Here is a 20,782-nt window from a genome sequence, read left to right as displayed (position 1 = left end):
CTAGTGACGTGTTTAGTTATACTGTTTGGGGTAGTGAGGATGGAGTGGTGAGAGTGAAAATTCCTCAAGATTTGCTAGTTGGCCCATTTTGAATTAAGTGTTTGAATTGTTGAAGAATCCTGATGGGTGGGATGTCTGTGATATCTTCATTGTTAATTAGGCAATGGCCTGAGGCTTTAGCTATAGGAGGTACTGTAGGACCAGGGTCTGTCAGGAAGAGATTCCTTCTCTGCCTCTAGGCTAACTAGTAACTGCGGTACGATACTTGTACCCAGATAGCATTTCTTGGGTCAGTGTTTGATAATCAACCATTCTTCAAGATGGTGGAACTGCTCAAGTTCAAGAGACCAAAGAGTCAATAACTTTGCCTCACGAGGCCAAATCCCATGGCTTTTGAAAGTTACTCACTGTTCAAGAATTCTGGGCAGCTATCTTGAAGGATAATCTTCCCATGTCTTAGGTCACTGCTGTCATGTTACTGGCCTTCATTTCAATTCCAGTTAAATTATAAAGTGCGGTATATGTAATGTTGAACCTTCAGAAAGAGTGTAAAGAGCACATCCACCCTCCATGAAATCCCAAGTTCAAATTACTGGCAGAGTCACCATCCGTATCGGAGAATGTACAGAAACTTGGTCATTGTTTTTGTCTTTATCGTCACCATCATCAGCATCATGAGCATCACAGTTGTGGTATTATGATCATGTCAAGTGTTGTGGCAAGATCAGAAAAAACTAACATCAAGACACTGTCCAGTTTGGGTGTGTGAATATTATCCTGTGTTTCTTGGCCCATTTAGCAAACACTTTCTTTTCAGTGATAAACCTATGCCCCCCATATGGAGCATGTTCATGAAGAAAATATTCATCACACTCATCTCTTCCTTGTTCATAGTAATGATAGGGGACTTTTCTATATCCTTCTGTCCTAAAAAGGAAAAAAAAAAAAGAAAAGAAAAGGGGAGAAGAATTGAGATGAAGAATGAAGCATTCATTTGCAAGAATCCATTATGGGCCTAGTAAATGCATTTACTTGCAAACCCATGCATGATTCTTGTCCATGAACTCAGTTAAAAGCTTTTATGTATAAAAGCTTTTAGGAAGATTTACCAGATCCTTAGTGCCTTAATAAATCAAATAAAATTTATATATCACACCAATTGCATTCAAACACATACCTATCTTGGAAGGAGGAAACAGCGTATAATGGAGGCAAACTTCGGATGGCCTGATGCTCTTACAGAGCTTGAAAGAAGCTTTGTGATTTTTCAGGGTAAGATATTTGGTACATCTGTGCTCCATTATACTTAGGGTAGAAATATTTGATCATGAAGATTGTGGCTTAGTTACCATTTTGACAATATGATTAAAATACTCTCTGAGTTACATTGTGCCAATTGTTAGTGTGGAAGTATATTTCATTACCTTGATGCAGCAAGGAGGGTTTGTTTTATTAAATAATTAGAAATGATCCCTCCAGCAGGGATATACTGTGGATAAACATATCTATTTTAAATATGGATCTGGCAGATTACTCACTTATTAGTAAACTATAATTTCCAGGAATTCTTGCTAAGCTGTCAGCTTCTCTGAGGCTTCAGGACATTTTGTCCTTCATGATCAAATATAACCATTGAGTAGCTAGCTATCCATCAGGCCATTAGAGCGGCAGAAATGACAAACTTGCTTTGCAAATTAAATAACCACTAAACCTGTTCTGTATTTCCAAGCCACAAATCCCTGATATGCCACTGATTAAGGGGAAAATGTTCCTTCTGACATTTGACATTAGATTGTGGTAAATATTTTTCTTTTTATCACCCCTAAAAGTCACAACTTGATGCACTGACAATAAAATGTCATGTCAGCAAAGAGCACCAGGAAATAATTGTTGCTTTATCTGTTTCTCCGATTTATGGAATTAAAATGAATTGTGATATTTTGACAAGATATCAGAATTGGAGATGCATAAAAATAATTTCCTGTGATCTTACTTGCAGTAGGTGTCATTTATCATCCCGTAGACGTGAATGCCGTAACAGGCATCCATGGCCAGAATGAAGGTAAACCACCCCGTGCTGAGATAAGAGCCAGACTGGACTCTGTGGGGGGAACAGAAACAAACAACAACAAACAAAACAAAACAAACAAAAAACATACACAGAACAACAATAAAGTGTGGTGAGAAGTGAGCAACCTTTTATCAAAAACATAGCCCTTGTTATCAGGAAAAAGCAGTAAGAAACTTGACAATCTGTCAAAGATACACACTTATTTTGAATTATCTCTGAGTAATTTATAGGCATGCTCTCACTCTTACTACCTTAAGCCTAGAAGCTATGCTGTGTGGAAGAGAAGCCATATGGCAAATATCTGAAGTCAAATAATCCTGCTCCCTTCGGGTAAAAAAATAATTTATTTGATTTTCTGTAAGACACGAATTAGTGCTGCATATCAGAGGACAGGTTTTCTAAAGTTGCTTGGAGCCCTGATGGGAACTGAATGATAATGGTGTTATCTTGCTTACCTGGACATATCACTTTCTTTAAGACTTGTTGGGTTTCTAAGTGTAAATTGGATGCAGTGTAGGTGAATGACTTGCTCTATGAAAGCATCTGAAAAGTTTTCCTTCACTGATTTCTAGGCATCATGAGACAAGACTTTTCCTTTGTAAGACCTATGTTACCAATCTCTTCAACACATTTTTATTGAACACCTACTATGTGCAATTACTGTCGTAAATGCTGGCAATACGACAATTATCAAAACAACCAAAGATTTTCTCTTCATAGATTTGGAGGTGGCTATGTTTATAAAGGTTGGCCTCAGAAGGCCTCTTTGATAATGGAAGCAAAGATCTGGGTTGGGGTGGGGAGAAGAAGGTTGCTGTTGGTGCTGGGGTGGGAATAGTAAGAAGCCATGTGGAACATATTGGAAAAGATGGTCTCACGTGTGCAGTCTTTCAACTCTCATCTTGGCCGCATTAAAAATGGGCTTTGACAGGGCGCCTGGGTGGCTCAGTCGTTAAGCGTCTGCCTTCGGCTCAGGTCATAATCCCAGGGTCCTGGGATCGAGTCCCACATCGGGCTCCCTGCTCGGCAGGAAGCCTGCTTCTCCCTCTCCCACTCCCCCTGCTTGTGTTCCTGCTCTCGCTCTCTCTCTCTCTGTCAAATAAATAAATAAAATCTTAAAAAAAAAAAAAAAAAAGAATGGGCTTTGACAGGTCATGACCAAGCCCCATGTCAGGCTCTCTGTTCAGCGGGAGGCTGCTTCTCCCTCTGCCTGCTGCTCCCCCTGCTTGCGCTCTCTCTCTGTCAAATAAATAAATAAAATCTTAAAAAAAAAAAAAAAAAGAATGGGCTTTGAGCCTGGACCACTTCCTTTATAAGAGATCCTCACAACCTGTGCCTGGTTCTTGTCTTGTGTGGGGATATCTTTCCCTGTTTCAGACTCAATGTGTACTCCTTTGCTCTGCTTAAGTATACATGTTACATGACACCTGGTCAACTGCATACTATATCTATCCCCTGCCAAGAGTGGACAGAGTCCTTGGTTGCCTGCGGGCCAAGAGCTCTGAATCAGCTGCCAGGAAGGACCCAAAGGCCATGAGGACCAAGGCTCACTATTAGAGCTGATCTTGTTCTATCTCCTCTCTATGTGAGTAAAGCATTGCTCTATCCAGTGTTTGACTGTGTTGTGTTTTTCTTGGCAGTTCAAATAAGACACAGTGGGAAGAAGTGCTTGGACCTCTACCTCTGGTGATAGGAAACAGATGCCACTTGCTCAACAGACCATATGAGAGAAAAGTGTTCCAGGAAGAGAAATTGTAAAGGGTAAATCATAAAGATGGAAGTGTGCTTGGTATGTTTAAGGAAAAGAGGGGAATCATAGTAACCGAAGGGGGAGAGTGGCCGAGGTAGTTAGGTGTTGTGCTGATTGGAAGGGTCTGCCAAATTTCAATGGCTCAAAGGAATACTGGATGAAAAGCTAGATCTCCATACTTGGCTTTAGCCAAGGGGATCCAATCCATCCAAAACAGATGACTGTCTATCTCCTTAATCTCTTCCCATAGGAGCATTTGGGTCTCACCAGGTTATCTGGCAACTGTGCAGCACCACTTCTAAAAAAGACTACATTTCATACCTTCCATCTAGACTTCCTGGCATGCTGGAGCATAGCCAGCTCTTCTAGAAACTGACACTTAGCACTGATAACCACTCTCTGGGTACAGCCCTCCAGCCAGTAGTCACTTCCCACTGATGTCCTGTATTGTTGATGTAGTTCTCCAGTACCAAGCCATCAATGTGTTATACTTAGAACCCTGGATCCTTTGATTCTTTTTTTTTTTTTTAACAGGCATTGTTTAGTATCAATTGACTTACAACATGTAAGCATTTCAGGAGGAACACAAGCTCATAGAGGGGTATGATAACTGGATTTTCTCACTTCTATTTTAATTGACTTTGGATGTTTTGTAAGGAGAGACAAACCCAGTCCATACATATCCATCCCCTCTGCTCACTTGCCACTGATCTGAAATGCCACTGTGTAAGTTGTCTTCCTGGTGTGTCTTCTAAATGGAAAATATTCCAGAAAGAGGATCACATGGAGTTACATGCACTTTCTTCCGGGATAAGAATAGTAGCAGCAGCATGGGTTAGGAATGGGTGCCAAATGGGAGGGGGGATATGCCAGAGGGAAGTGGGATACACTCAAGAGCAACTTTGCTTATTATACCATTTAACTTGCCGTCCATCTTGTCTTCTGGGGTCTGAGGGAGAGCAGCAATGATGAGATCTGCTTAACGCACCATCTGCTTAAATGTCCTTATTTGAAAATTGGGAGAGATCAGAAGAGGCAAGAGTCTTGATTAAAAGCTCCCAAATTGAATCTAGAAATTTTGTCTGTGTACTGACTGTTTTCCAGTTATATTCCTACTTGAACTGTATACCCCTTTTACCTCTTTTTGCCTTCTCATTCTACCTTTTTCAACCTTTCTATCCTCTCTATCCTTCTTCATTACTAGGCTGACCACGCACTAGCAGAGATCACTAAAAATTACAACATTTATTTGTACACAATAAGAAAAGTAGGTCTCACTTATTTGTTTTTTTAACAGACATTTATTGCAATCCTATGCCAGAAGTTAGTGATGAAAATATATATACATATGTGTATATATATATATATATATATATATATTTTTTAAGTGCACATGGAACCCAATGCAGGGCTTGAACTCACAACCCTGAGATCAAGACCTGAGCTAAGAGATCAAGAGTCAGACAGCTAACCAACTGAACCACCTAGGTGCCCTGTGATGAATATTTTCTTAAAGAATACATGTTCTAGTGGGGGTAGCACACCTGTCAAGACCATCACAATACATGTAACAAAACACAAGCCCATGTGTTTCAGAGTCAGTACAGAGTGCAGTTTGAAATTGAGAGTGTGGATACCTAGTTTCACATTCCAGCTTTGTCACTACCAAGCCTCCGATAATGTATTTAACCTCTTTGGGTCATCTTAGTTTCCTTGTCTCTAAAATGAGATGGTTGAACTAAGTCATATCTAGGATTTGTTCCAATTTTAAAACCAAATGCTTCTGTGATTGTCACCCTCAACAGTCAATCTGTTTTAAGCTTTGCCCATTCTACAGTAATATGCTCCACACATGCTGAATGTGTAACTAACAAACATGTTAATCAGTCAGATCGCCTTTAATACCCACTTGTGTGGTGGGCATGCACCTAAATGTCTGAGGCATATATAAACAGGGTATAAAGTTTTACCTCACAATAGTGGTAGCTATAGTCGCTAAACTTTTCCCTCTTTCACACTATTGCTCATGGAACGTGCTGGAATGGCTGTCCAAGACCAAGGACACAATGAGATCATAGTATTCAGCGTAAAGCTTAATTTGAGTGAGAGAAAAAGTAAACCAAAATTAGGGCAAAATGTTTTTCTTTTTATGTGGTTTTCTAGGAGTCAGTTTGTCCATAGAGCGGCTAACTGCCAAGGACCAAGATAATACTATAGCTCGAGCATAAAGTGTGGAGGGGGAGGTCATTTGTGTGACGTGTGGACCTCTACTCTGCAAAACAAGTTCTCCTGGCTCATTCTGATCCAGATAGTCACTTTGAGTGTTCAACAGCAAACTTTCAGAATGGAAGCAAAGGATAAATAGGGTACAGTTGTCAAAGTGGTTCCTCTATATATCTATCTTCTCTTCACCACAGGAAAAGAAGGTCAAGAATTTCAGAGTTTGGCATCTGGTCAAAGATCTTTCCATCTTACTAACTGATAAGGAAATTTTACCATGTCTCTGATACTTGATGACTTTTAAGCCTAACCTATTACTTTTAAGCAAAACCTTATTTTGTTTCTGGATAGACAGATCATAATAGTTAGGCTGAAAATCTTCAAGTAAGCTGTGTTGCATTTGGTTCTGACTGCGGGGACTCAGACTGCTGAAGTGTCCTGTCCTAAAAACAGCACTTTAATTAGACAGTTGCATTTTCTCTCTCTAGTGCCTCTGATAAATTTGGGATATAAAATCATGTGAGGTTTCTTACCCATAGTACATGCCGGGGATAGCAAAGTGGTTTCTTCTCAAAATACTTGGAGCTAATGTCATCTACAGAATACTTACAGTGGCATAATGGCAACTGCTAGATTAATCCAGAAATTCTTCTGAATAATGGCCTTGGTGATCTGGGTCCCTAATGGAACTCACTGGCCTGGATGGCACTGGCTCTGGGAATTCTTGTAGCTACACCATTCCAAACTCCTGCTGTGTGGGTGTACTAGAAATGAGGATGTATAAATTATGCCCAAGTAGACCTCTGGGGGTTCAGTAAAAACAACAAAAAGACTTGAGCCGATGTATGTGAAATTGTTTATGCTTTTCAGCTAGAAGGGACCTAGGGATAACTATCAGATGCTTTTAAAAATTCTTAAAGGATCTCGTCTGGGGCCAAATACTGTTTTGTAATTTGTCACTCATGCACGCGGCACTAACTTTGTACCAGCTGGCCATCAGCCATAGCACTTTTTATACCTTCTACATTTGGGGATCGATAAAAACAATTATTGTCATCTACAAATAAACAATCAAGATTCCCATAGGGATGATAAGAGAATTTAAACCCCTAATTCAATACAATAAGAAAGCTTAAATTAACGTGGCAGAATAATGAGCCATGCAGAGGAAAATAAAGGCAGAAGTGTTAAGAGGAAGCTATCAATCATTTGTTTCCACTGACCAAGCTTTGCATCCCACTGCTCCTTGGTAATCAAGATACTTACTACTTGGAAACGACTTAAATTTACTTGCTCATCTCTTGGAAAAATGATGCTGTCAACACCTTGATATAGCACATGCTTGAAGGCATATCATTTAAAATATGATCTTTCATCTAGTTTATTACCAATAAAATATAAGCTACCTTGCCCCTTGATGTTTACTTACTGTTGCTTGATGTCTAAAGGTCATCACATGCCCAAAGGGATTCGTTGTCTGTCAAGCTATCCTTATTTTCCTATTGCCTGGAAAGCTCGAACTTTCTAATGAGTGAGATTTCCCTTCTGGGGAATTTCAGGGGAGGAACTGAAGAAACTAAAATGGATACTTTTCAAAAGAAAATGGGATTACACTGAATCTACTATTTATTCACAGGATGCCCTGCTAATTATTGAACACCATTAACTCAGTGACTTGGGTTCTGAACTCAAGAAACTTGCTTTTGATGGATGAAATAATAGCACTTTCTCTTTATCAGGGTTTCTCAATCTCAGTACTATTGATATTTTAGATGAGATAATTCTTTTTTGGGGGGTGCTGCTCTGTGCAATAAGTTCTTTTTCATAGCTCACCAGATTCTCCTCTGTTCCAAGATCACCTGTGCCCTAAAAGGGCAATAGATTTCTTGATTCCCCAGTGCCTCCTCTTGACTTGAGTGGCTTGCCTTGAGGATGTCCCTGATCCTAAAAATCCAGGTTCTCCCTATCTACAGTTCCCATTCTGCCCACTCAGCTCACTGTCCCACTGCTTTTCTTCAACCAGCCAAACATCTTACTTCTTTCTCTTTCTTTACAAACCTATCTGAAGCCAATCAGGTTTGGTCAATATGAAATCATTATTATCTTACCTCTCAATACAATCCTAGGAATCAGCAAATTCACTTGGTCTAGACCCAAATGGCAAGTCCTGCCCTGCAATGGGGAATGTGAAATGGGAAAAGGAAAAATGTGTCAGGTAGGAACAAGTTGCCTCAGTCTCTGGCTGCTTCCTCTTCATGGAATGGTTCCTTTGGGGGGCCTTTGGCTCAAATTTTTCAGCCTAAATTTTACTGTTTCTTACTCATTGCTTCGATGAACTGATGAAAACAAGGCCTGGGGCACTCCAAGCAAACATTTTAAAAGTATAATTATCATTTATCAAAGCCCAAAGGGGATCAAGACCCTCCCAATAATGGAGGTTTATTGGAGAGCACAATATTGGCAGCAGCTTCTGAAATCTGCTACACTCAGGAGTAAAAAGGGAATTTAAAAAAAGAATTAATCAATATTTCATGTCTTGTTTTAACACTATTGGATCTCTATTCTCTCATCAATATACTACACTGGCAGGATAAATAAAAATAGCAAAGTAAGTTTCCATATACCTTCCTAGGGAGAAAGAATACCTGACAGAATACAGATTATTCAATTAAAAACATTCTTTCCCCCATTTTTTTCAAAAGCCCATGGATAATGAAAGAATACATTTAAGCAAAGAGACTGGGCAAGAAAAACAACTGATGATTATCAGTAGCACCTTGGGATTCAATCTAATATTGTGACCCAGTCTAATGGAAGCAGAGCTCAAAGTGTGGAAACAATTTCAGCTGTCCCCAAGTCATATATTTTTGTATATTGTTCAATAGTCAGGAGCTATGGAAATACTCTGGAGTTTTCCCATTATATTAACACTGTATATTTGTACTATCTATCAATGGGACATGCCCAGCAAATCTTTAGACAGCAACAACTTTCCGCAAATCAGGCAGCAGAATTCTCGATCCTGGCTTGAATCATTTGCAAATGGACACAAACTTCTGAAATGGATAAAAATATCATACTGTGGATGGTGATTCTTAAGAGAATGCACCAAATGAAAGGAATCCAGACATGAAATATAATGAAAAATGGACAGTGAGTAAATGGAGAAAGCAGTAAATCTTAGAGGAAGACTGCTTTACCCTCCCAATCAGCTAATGTGAAATGCCTGTGCTAATCCGTAGGCACTTGGACTGTGAATATAACAGTTTTCCTGCCATAGAATCAACAAGACTCTCTGACTTGTGATGAATGCAACGAAATTGTACAAAAGAAGCATAATAAGAAATGACTGTGTTCTTTTCAAAATGTACATTTAAAAGTAAAATGGTGCAGCTCCCAAAGGTATGATTTATGGCTGCTGTAGAAATAGAAGATACCACTCACAAAAATTACTTTGTTCATTCTTCTCAGAAATTAAAAGGTTATTTTGCTCTTGCCCTTTGGCTTTCAATCCCCTTCAATTGGAAATGTTGATTTCTGGGATTTCATTCACTTTCTTAAACGAACAATGGAACCTCAGGAATGGCAGGGATGGATGGTGGAGATCTCATGGGCCCGCTTCATTAAGGCAGGTCTGGTTCCTTAACCACACAGTATTGACTGAAAGGTATTTCCTCCAAATTCTTATGTTGAAGCCCTAATGCCCAGTGCGTTGGCATTTGGAGATGTGGCTTTGGGGAGGTAATTAGCTTTGCGTGAAGTCATGAGGATGGGGCCCTCGTGATGGGATTAGTGCCCTTCTAAGAAGAAGAAGAGACACCAGAGCTCTCTTTTTTCCCATCATGTGAGAACACAGTGAGAAGTCTTCGAGCCAGGGAGAGGGTTGTCACCAGAAACTCTCCATGCTAGCACTCTGATCTCGGACTTCCGGCCTCCAGAACTGTGAGAAAAGAAATTTCTGTTGTGTTCAGTCTAGGGTATTTTGTTATGGCAGCCCAAGCAGGCTAAGACAGTGGGCATCTATCCCACAAACCTAAACTCCCCACTCTATTTTCTAGGACTTCTTGTGAACTCTCTCGTCTAGCCATGTGCATCCATTTTTTGCTCCTTAAACACATCTTGTACATGCCAGTTTCTGTCTTTTCACTCACTTTGCTGATGTATACCTTCCTTCTTCCTGAAATGCTCTCCCTCACATCCTCTTCAGTTTCTAATCTCATCAAGCTTATTCTGCTTCCTCTCATCCATTTACACTGTAGGTGTGAGACACGTTACTATGCTCAGGAAATACCAAGTTGCCCTGATCTTAACTCAGGGTCAAGTGGGAGAGACAGACTCGATGACCATGTTCAGAAATAGTGCTATCAAGGAGATAATTCCCTGCAAGTGCTATAGGACTACCGAGGGAAGAGCAATAGACACAACTGAGGGAATGTGGTGAAGGTGATTCTTTTCCCAATTCAGAGTAAGAGCTGAGCTGTGAATTAAAGCTAAATAAGAACACCAGCCAGAAAAAGAAGAAGGAAGAGAGCCTTTCAAACAGAGGGAATGGCCTCTGCAGTTGCACTGAGGTATGAGAATAAAGGGAATACTGAATAGTTCTCAGCTGTCCTCTAATCTGGAATGGACCTCAAAACATCATCAGTGTTTATTCCCATAAGAGATTATTCATTAGAGACAGGATACATACATAACACTGATTTATTTTTTTTCCCTTACATTACATTTTGAAATATTAGAGATATCTTGATGTTCTATATAGCTGGTCTTTTCAGATGATGGAAATTTATGGATCTGGAGAAAAGTATCTAGGGAAAAATTGGCAGAATTATGTTTTTTTCTTCCTCATTAAATTCCTCATTAATCCAGAATTGTGAACAAATGTAAACAATATATGACTAAGAATAAAAACAATTAAAATATGTGTGATGAGAATGGATGTACCCAGTAGTGTTCATCTGTGTTATAAACTAAGTTACAAGTCATGAGCAAACTTCTCTGATCTTCACTTACCACCAAGCAGCCTTCCTCAATACACACCTGGAGGCTCTCGACCTGTTCCATTTAAAAGGGAAACACTTTTTACATAAATGTCGAATTTACTGAGGTTTTTTTTTTTTTGACAAATGGAAATGAAAACAAATACCATTGCTGCTTTAAGGATGTGAGCCCTTTAAAATACCTTTGGCTCTAGAAATGCTGAACTAAATGACCTCTAAAGCAAACTCTCCTCCACCAAGTAAAGTTTCTATAGTGTCCTTTTATAGATGCCACTGTGTCCTTTTATACCTAATCTCTATTTCCAAACTCTGTTGTTTGCCCTGGATCTACCCAAATGGCCTATAATCTCAAAGACATGAGAAATTATGGACAGCCTGTGTAGGTTCTAGTTTCAGACTATTCAAGCTACTTTAGAGGCCTTTGTCTCAATGATCATAGATTTTCTTTCAACCTTCCTGTGTTAGATTGTATTGTTCATTCCCTCCCTGAACATGGCTTGCTTGTGAGTGCAGTAGCTTCCCTACCTCCTTGACATTGGGCTTGGCCAAATGACTTGCTTTGACCAGTGGAACAGAAGTAGTAGTGATAGTTCCTGGTAGAGAATTTAAAGATTTTTGTAAATTTTTTATTTATTTGTTTGACAGAAAAAGACACAGCAAGAGAGGGAACACAAGCAGGGGGAGTGGGAAAGGGAGAAGCAGGCTTCCCGTGGAGCAGGGAGCCTGATGCGGGGCTCGATCCCAGGACCCTGAGATCACGACCTGAGCCAAAGCAGATGCTTAACGACTGAGCCACCCAGGTGCCCCCCAGTAAAGAATTTAAAAAGCATCACGTGGTTCCCATTTCTTACACATCTTCCCTCCATCAAGAGAACAACACATCCCAGTAGGGTGTGCTTCTTTAGCCTGGTTCCTGGGGTGAGGACACCCATGCAGCAGACATGAACCCCAAACTGGAGCCAAGTTCAGTAAGCTTAGCAGAGGTATAGCTGATCACAGACCTGTGAGCAGGAAATAAATGTTCTCGTAAGCCATTGAGTTTCAGGGTTATTTGTTATGCGGCAAAGAGCTGACTAATTTTTTTATTAATAATAATAACTGCTATCATTTATGGGGCATGTATATGTACTAGACATTGTTCCAAGAGGTGTGCATAGGTCATGTCATTTAATCCATACAACAACCCCGACCTATGGGAAGTATTGATATCCCCATTATACAAATGAAGGTTCAGGGAGATATAAACTACTTGCCCAAAGACAGTTGACACCAGAAAACTCAGGTTCTTTTTTTTTTTTTTTTTTTTAAAGATTTTTATTTATTTATTTGAGAGAGAGAGAATGAGAGAGAGCAAGCACATGAGAGGGGGGAGGGTCAGAGGGAGAAGCAGACTCCCTGCTGAGCAGGGAGCCCGATGCGGGACTCGATCCAGGGACTCCAGGATCATGACCTGAGCCGAAGGCAGTCGCTTAACCAACTGAGCCACCCAGGCGCCCCAGAAAACTCAGGTTCTTAACTAAGTTCTTTCTCAGTCATCAGTCTCAGAATCGTCCAAGGCACCACATGTCTGACAGAGCAATCATCAAAGAACCTCAAGTCTTCAGATTCTATTGATAACCCTCTAGGAAATCTTGAACTTGCAACTTCTTGGTCCACATTTTTTTTTTTTTTTTGATGGTAGAATAAGAAGACTGGCATAGATAGGCTTAGGGTCTTTCATCACTAAGGTCTAGAATTGCAGTTACAGTAACAGAGCCCATGCTGGAAGGTACAGCTGTATATTTTAGCACAGAGATACTATCACTTTATTGATCTGTATTTATGACTTCAGGATTCAAAACAGCTTTTAGAATTTCAACCATGGTCATGTTCAGACAACAGCTTTATGCCACAGGTGTGGAGATATGCATCAACTTAAAAAAAAAAAAATGAAGGGACAAGTCCTGAAATAATGATCAAGTTCATAGATCCACTTCCCTCCCCAGGCATGGCTTCCTTCCAGGCTTAGGTTCTATAACCTTCCAATAAATTCTTCTCTTTGGCTTGTGTCTGTTGGAGGAGGTGTCTGTTCTTTGCAACCAGAGATATGAAGTTGGATTGGTTGACCTCTAAGACCTTTTCCAACAAAATAAGTCTATTAAAAACTCTAGTATAATTAGGGGCTTCACTTCTGACTAATCTTTAGCTCTTATTAACAATCACTATTTGATCTGATCTTAGTTTTATACTTAGGCTTTAAAAAAATTGCTTCTTTCTAACTTACCCTTCAACTTATCTTGAAATCATGCCCTTCCTAAATTGATGTGGCCTTCAGTATTCTGAATGCTAATCACCTTTCTCTACCTAAGGCGTAGGTGCCTATTCCACTGCTAAGATAAAGGTAATTAATGGAAGGGTTTGGCTTTCTCTTCTAGTTCTCTTATCATCCATTCTTTCTGCATATACTTTCCTTAAGACCGAAGGGGAAAAAAAGGGAAAGACTGTAATCAGGTAGGAGTATATCTAAGTAGATAAAAGCCCTTTCCCTGCCACTTTTCCTTTTTTAGACAAGAAATGAACCTACTCACTTTCCCTTAGCTTTTTGACTTAACTGGAACTTGAGTCAAACCAAGATTTTCCTTTAGAAATAATCCTAGCACAGAATCAGACTCAAACTTGCTTCTGACAAAAAATGCATTCCAAGCCCTTGTTTCTGTTTCAAAATGAAAATTTATGTTTAAAAAGAACTTTTAAACAACCAAAAGTTTTAACGAGGATTGAAGACAGAGATTTGAGGTCGTTTCACCCCATTGAAGGAGATTGGGGATCCAAGCTTCTCGTTAAAGCCTCCAGTACCACTGGGATCATCACTAAACCAGCCTCAGCCAGAGCCCGAGTAACTGGGGCTACACATAATAGTGAAATTTGAAAAACTCAAAGTAGCTCTCACTTTCTAGTTAAGAAGGACTAATTCTGCTGCCTATCTGAAGCTATTATCACTTTTTTGACTGAGTTACATGGCTCAATAAGTCCTGAAATAAATTATTTCGACGGGTATACTTATTTTTAATAGGAAAAGCTAAGCAGTACCCCCATTTCCCACACCTTTAAAATTGTTGTCACTAAAGAAGGATAATTCAATTAGAAAAGGTCAGAAGCAACAATTGACATATGAATCTTTGGGCACTGAGGAGTTTCGTCTCTAAGAGAAGGAGGCTTTGTCAGTTTTCCAGTAGGCTGACATTCACTGACTACTTTACACACAACACCTTTGCAGATGATAGGCCATCATCAGTGTATCAAAGCAGGCACCGATCCAGTTCTTCTAGTCTAGCAAATTCCTTAAAAGGGAGTCTGTCTGCTCTGGCACAACATCTTAAGTCAAATGATGTGACAGAATCTTCCTTGAAACAGTCAAAGCTAATGGAGTCTCACCTATTAAACTAGCTGTTTGACCACTAAGGTTGAATGTTATTCCAATTCAATTTTGTGCAGAAATTTCAGTCCTAAAAAAAAAAATCCATTTTTCTCTCTATTCTTGAGATGGGATGTGGTTTGAGAGGAGAACATTCTTCCTTTGAAATCTAATCCAGATTTTCCAACTGAGCTAGACTCCCTGCTTACTGAACTGAAGAATTTCTTTCATGGAGGTGGTGTTTTTTTCCCACAGTGTTGTTACACAGCTTGGCCAGCAATCTATGAGGGGAGGGACCTCTGTGTTTGTTGCTTACAGTAAATTCACACATGGGAAGAAATCTTCCTGTGCATACCCTCTCCATACCAGAAACTCTCCCATACCAGTACCTCCAGAAACTTGTAGAGACAGGGCATCCCCACCTCTTTTCACAATAATTTATTCTACCCATATCGGGAAAAAAATCAGAAATATCCAAAAATGTAAAGAAGAGAGAAGATAATGGCAATAATTCCTTCCCTCCATTCAGGAGAGAAAACTTTCACGTGTCTCCAGAATTCTTCTAGCCCAGTATTTTTGTTGATCCAGAGTAGACAAAATGCTATAAAGAGAGAACTAAACACAGAGGTGAAGCAATATATCGTAGAAAGTACCAGGAAGAAATACAGACTGCAACTTAGAACTTGAGAGTATCTGACTGAAATGTGAGAATGTTATCTCAATAGACCTCCCTGCATTGCAACAGTCGCAGAATGTCAGAAAAAGAAATCTCCGCACCCAAACTATAAAAAATGAGGACACAGGAAAACAGTTGAGGAGATCCTCCACCTGGTATATTTGTTTTCACCAGCTGTTGGTAACACTTTATGCCCATGTTTCTGACCCCCGACAAGCTAAGTTGCAAGGGAGTCACTAGAACTAAGAGCTACAGAATTCTGGAAGCTGTTGGATAGTGACAGCAGCTGGACAGAATCACCAGCCTCCTCTTTTTTTTTTTTTAAAGATTTTATTTATTTATTTGACAGAGAGAGAGCACAAGCAGGGGGAGCTGCAGGCAGAGGGAGAGGGAGAAGCAGGCTCCCAAGGAGCAGAGAGCCCGATGTGGGACTCGATCCCAGGACCCTGGGATCATGACCTGAGCCGAAGGCAGACGCTTAACCATCTGAGCCACCCAGGCGCCCCACCAGCCTACTCTTATTATTGGACCCTGTTTATTGGATTTCATCCATTCCTCTTCCATTTCCCCTTACCTCTGCTTAGTCCTGAGGGTCCATAATGATGCCAAAAAGATGAAGAAAACTACACATTTGCCTTTTGTAGGAAGGAAATATGAGGCATGAAATTCTGTGAAAGCCTTATCCTAAAATAAGAAAGTGGTTTGAAGGTAGAACTGCCTTCCTCCCTCATTAACTGGTGAATGATCCTGACCAACTAGGTTCTTGCCAGCTTCCTCCCCACCATTGCCACACCAATCCTGTGCTTCTGAAGCTGAATGTTCCAGACCCCTTTATCATTTCCTCATCCCTCAAAAATCCTTTACTGTCACCAGAGACCAAAATCTCCCAAAGGCTGTGAGTCTATAGTCTATTCCTTCTCCCAGGGGCGTCCTTTCTTCTTATTTTACCCGTCCATGCCCTAATACCTGGACCCCACCATCTACCCCCTGGAGTCCTGACCTCTACTTCTTAGTAACAGGCCTGATGCCACTCTCCCTAGAGGCCTTGTTTCCAGTCCTTTCCACCCTTTCCCAGGCTCCATTTCCCACCACTGCTCTGATAATGGCTTCTGACTTTATTGTTCTGGGGGTACAGTCTGAGTCTTCATACTTATTTTTTAAAATAACTACAGAAAAAAAAAAGCTTTCCTAGGTGATTATACTGTGATGTGTGCAGCCAGGGTTGAAAATCACTGCTTATAAATGGAGTTAGGTTTGAGGATTCTATTAGAAGTTGAGTTCCACTTTATTATAAATTAAATTAGCTTTTGAAGATTGGCTTGAGAATCTAACCACTATTTTTAAATTTGTTTCTTTAGCAAAAAGTGTCCCAATTTATAAATAGCTGACTTGCAAACTGACTGGAAACTTGCCAGTGAAGGGATGCTGGTCAGCAAAAATGTCCCATCTTAGATAACTATGTCTGGCACACAGTAGGCACCCAATATGTCCAACTTAATTGAATAGTTTGGAATGCAGGTTGATCCTAAGTAGGAAATGGACAATATTTTATTTCCCGAGGAAGTTTAAACAGTTTGCCAATGTGTTCTCATTGATGATGTAACAGAAAGCCTTACTGATACATCTAAGGATATACCACATGTCAGGGATGTGGCCTAAATCACCACTTAAAATTAGCTTAAGCCTCACACTCACCCCTTGTAGCCATTTACCTCTAGAAACAGGTCCCCCACTCCCCAGCTTTACTGAGATATTAATGACATATAACATATGCAAGATTAAGGTGTGCATCATGATGATCAGATACATGTACATAGTGTGAAAAGTGATTCCCACAATAATGTTAGTTAACATCCCCACACCTTATATTATTACATTGAGTGTATGTGTGTGTGTGTGTTGACAACATTTAAGATCTACTCTATTAAAAGTTTTTAAATATAAAATAAAATATTTTAAAAAATGTTTTTAAGTATAGGGCACCTGGGTGGCTCAGTAGGTTAAGCCTCTACCTTCAACTCAGGCCCTGGGACTGAGGCCCATGACAGGCTCCATTCTCAGAGGGAAATCTGCGTCTCCCTCTCCCTCTGCTCCCCCACCCCCTGCTCATGCTCTCTCTCTCTCAAATAAATAAATAAATAAAATCTTTAAAGAAAAGAAAAAAGTTTTCAAGTATATAATACAGTATTGTTAATTGTAGTCGCCATGCTGTGCATTAGATCCCTAGATCTTATTTATCTTATAGCTGGGACAGAATCAGGTTTTAAATTCCTTTTCCTAGTCAGTTGACCTACAGCTCAGCCAGAATTCTGATTTCATCTATCAGGAATGAACTACGCTCTGTACATTTTATAAATAACAAATCATAGCAAAGGGCCAACTACATGCGATGTGCCAAAGAAAAGAGAATAAATGAACCCACAGTAGATATATCAAGATCAAGAAGCATATTCACTATTAAATCCCTGAAATCACGAGGTAAAATATCAATTTAACTAAATTAATTTCAGTCTCTTGAATTTTCACTGCAAAACAAACTGAAAATTAAGAGTGTCGTTATACCTTCCTGATTTGGTAAAGCACATACTTAATGGAATCTCGCAGCAATTAATGCCTTAGGTCATCATCTTGAAAGGCAAGACTCTTGCCTCCCTGCTTTCGGCTGTCACCAGGCACCCCTGCTACCAGTGGCGTCTCCAGTTTCACAGTCAACAAAACCCAGAAAGTGACATTTGCATACCAGTCTCCCATAGGAAAGCTTCCTTAGTCTTCTCTCAGCACAAAGCTCTTCCAAATATGTTCAGCCTCAGAAGTGCCATTTTATTTATCAAAAGGCCATTTGCCAGTTTTTAAATGGTTTTGGACCTGCCACTTCTCTGAGTAACCCTGACGAAAAGAGCACTTGTCATTCACCTTGGACTGGGCTTGTAGCAATCCCCCATGACCAGCATGATGTTAATACGACTAATGTATTCGGGATGGTGCCCTGACTGACTGAGAAGGCTTTCTAAAACCCAAGCTTGCAACTGCTGATTTGCACATTGTAAGAGAAGAAAAACTAAGTGCTCACAACTGTAGTGCTGTGAATATTGTTTCCTTCCACTCGCTCATGGTTCAGGAATTCATGATTATATTAATGCAGCCAAGGGATTATGTCAGATAGTAGATGGCTCCAGCTCTTGAATTATTTAATTTTTTTTTTTTTTTGGATGGCAGCACCATTGTTTTCCAGGCTACGTGCGTCACCCTTGACTTTGCCCTCTCCCTCATCCTTCGTGCCCCGTTAGTTACTGAGTCATGTCAGCTCTTCCTTCATGCTGTCTCTCATACGTGTTTCCTACTTCACATCCCACTGCTACTTTAAGACTCTGAGTAACAAAGTGGCTTAGAGGTAGGCCTTGGATGAGTACATCCACCCACTGTGGTATATCTATGAAATGTAAGTGCACTCCAGTTGCAGGAAGCCACCATCAACACACAAGGTGTCCCTTCACAATCATGGCGTTTTCTTTAAAATCACAAAAATTGAAAGCAGTGAAGGGGGATAAAATATATATATATATATATATATATATATATATATCAAATGACAACACTCAAGCATTGCCATGGAGAGAGATATGTTTTTCTATCTCCCTACCCAGTAATTTTCTCTAGTCACAGGTGAGTTTATTGTGCCTCTATGTATTTCCCGGTAAGGTGCTGGAACTGAGAAAGTGCAAGCCGGATTAGACACAAAATCAATATTCTTTGATTCAGTCTTTGCTCTTCACTGTGGCACTTTCCCCCATCATCTCTTTCAAGAAGGCAATGCAACAGGAAATCAGATTTTTCTCTAATCAGGGGTAAGGAGTGATTTTTAGCTTTGTGATTGATCATCAGGTAGCTTCAAAAAAACACAGTGTTGGTTAAAATATTATGGCCATTCGAATCCTGAGTTCATATTGCTACATACCACCAAAATCTTCTTTTGATTTTTTTTTTTCCCCTTTGAGCACCACTACAAAAGTAGTAGCGTTTAGTAAGCATGTTAAGCTTTGGCCTAGCTTCCACTGATGGCTATTCAGTGGAAGGATCTTTGACTAGATGAATGGATGAGTTAGTTTCTCCCAGCAATTCACCTTTGCTCAATGTGCTTCTTTGAAGAGTGGTGCATAGAGGGGAGGGAACCACTTTTCTATGGATAGCCGTTATCTCCCTCTAACATACGTGTTTCCTTTTCTGGCACTCATCACATTGCAGAGAATAACTCAGAGATATGTAATCTTAGCAGTTCCTTTTTGTCTTGAAAGAAATACAAGCTGCATGTGGTTAAAGAATTATATCTTCTGCGATTTGTGTTTTAGAAAAAGGTACATTATTTTTATGTTTATTCTACTCAGCATGTGAAAAGACAAATAGAAATAACTGACAACGTATTAGCTTATTTAGAAAAAATTTTGAGTATTAAGTTCCCTCGAATATATTGAAATATTTGAGACAATTATTGTACCTTGAAAGTACTGAAATTTAACGTTTCAGGGCTAAGAAATGCACTAACTAATGAAAGATAAAAAACACACACATATATTTAGCACCTAAGGAGTTGTTATATACAAACCTGGAAAAAGGATTCATTTAATTTATGCTCCACATTTTAGGGGCACATCAGTTGCATAAAACCAGGGGAAGACAACACATGGGCATTTATTTAACAAACAGTATGCAGTTATTCAACAAACATTAAACACTTCAAGTTGACTGCTATGAGCTGGGCCCTGCACAGATAGGTATTTTGCCTTTTAATGTTGAGTAGTCCTTGTGTTAGAAAGGAAAACATGTAACCATTTTTGTGTGATTTTATGCCTAAGCCCTTAGAAGATCCGTGAAGTATTTTGTCTGTAATAATATGGCATCTCTCCGAATAAAGCATTCTGTGCCTTGGGGAGGAATTTGTCTCGAAAGTGGCCTTAACACCCCATTTCTCCCCTTACAAACCATAAAATGTTCAACATCATCCCAACACTGCTTCAAAGTGTTTAAAAACCCAATCAATACTCTTCAACCCTCTTCTTGGGATTCTAGACCCGCAATTCACCCAGCTCTGTTTCTCCCTCCAGATCTTCATTTTGGTCACCTCACTTTGTGCCCAGCATCAGGGACAACATGCTCATGGAGAAGTGTGATTCTCCTGTCTGGGATTCTATCATCTCCTTCTTCCCTGACCTGACTTTGATGCCCCCCCCCGTTCTGTGGCTCACTGGAGTGACAAGAGCAAGAAGTTATTTCTTCTAAGCAGAGTAGGCTGTCTGAACCGTTAACCCTCTGGAGCAAAGAGCAATCATGTTTACTCAGAGTGAGGAAAAATGGAGACATTTGAAGCCTCATCAGTAAAGAAAATCGAGCTAACAGGGGGATTCAATTATAAGCTCACTGACAACCAGTTACCACCGTGTTTGGGTTCATCTCTCTTTGGGCTATTTTATAGAAAATACTTCAAATTAAGAAAATAAAATCCTATGATAATTCCCATGCTGCATAAATTGTTCCAGAGCCCAGAAAAATATGGAACATTTCCCAATTCATATTACCAATCCAGTATCACAGTGATACTGAAACCTGGAAAGAGCCAAGAGGGGGTAGGGATGAAAAATGACAGTACAATTATTCTTGTAATTACAGACTCAAAAAT

General features: G+C 39.8%; 1 protein-coding gene across 1 annotated transcript in view; it reads right to left on the bottom strand.

The window, feature by feature from the left end:
* Nucleotides 1-740: 740 nt before the first annotated feature.
* ST6GALNAC3 (ST6 N-acetylgalactosaminide alpha-2,6-sialyltransferase 3) overlaps nt 741-20,782 on the bottom strand; it is a 443,777-nt gene continuing 423,735 nt past the window's right edge. The window contains exons 8-9 of the mRNA XM_021678141.1: nt 1,994-2,101; nt 741-927 (exon numbers count right to left, since the gene is read on the bottom strand). Of these exons, the coding sequence (XP_021533816.1) occupies nt 741-927; nt 1,994-2,101 (295 nt within the window). The remainder of the gene's footprint in view (nt 928-1,993; nt 2,102-20,782) is intronic.

The sequence above is a fragment of the Neomonachus schauinslandi genome, chromosome 4 (genome assembly GCF_002201575.2).
Source record: "Neomonachus schauinslandi chromosome 4, ASM220157v2, whole genome shotgun sequence".
Classification (NCBI taxonomy): Eukaryota; Metazoa; Chordata; class Mammalia; order Carnivora; family Phocidae; genus Neomonachus; species Neomonachus schauinslandi.
Note: the sequence above shows the minus strand (reverse complement) of the source record. Positions and strands in the feature narration are given on the sequence as shown.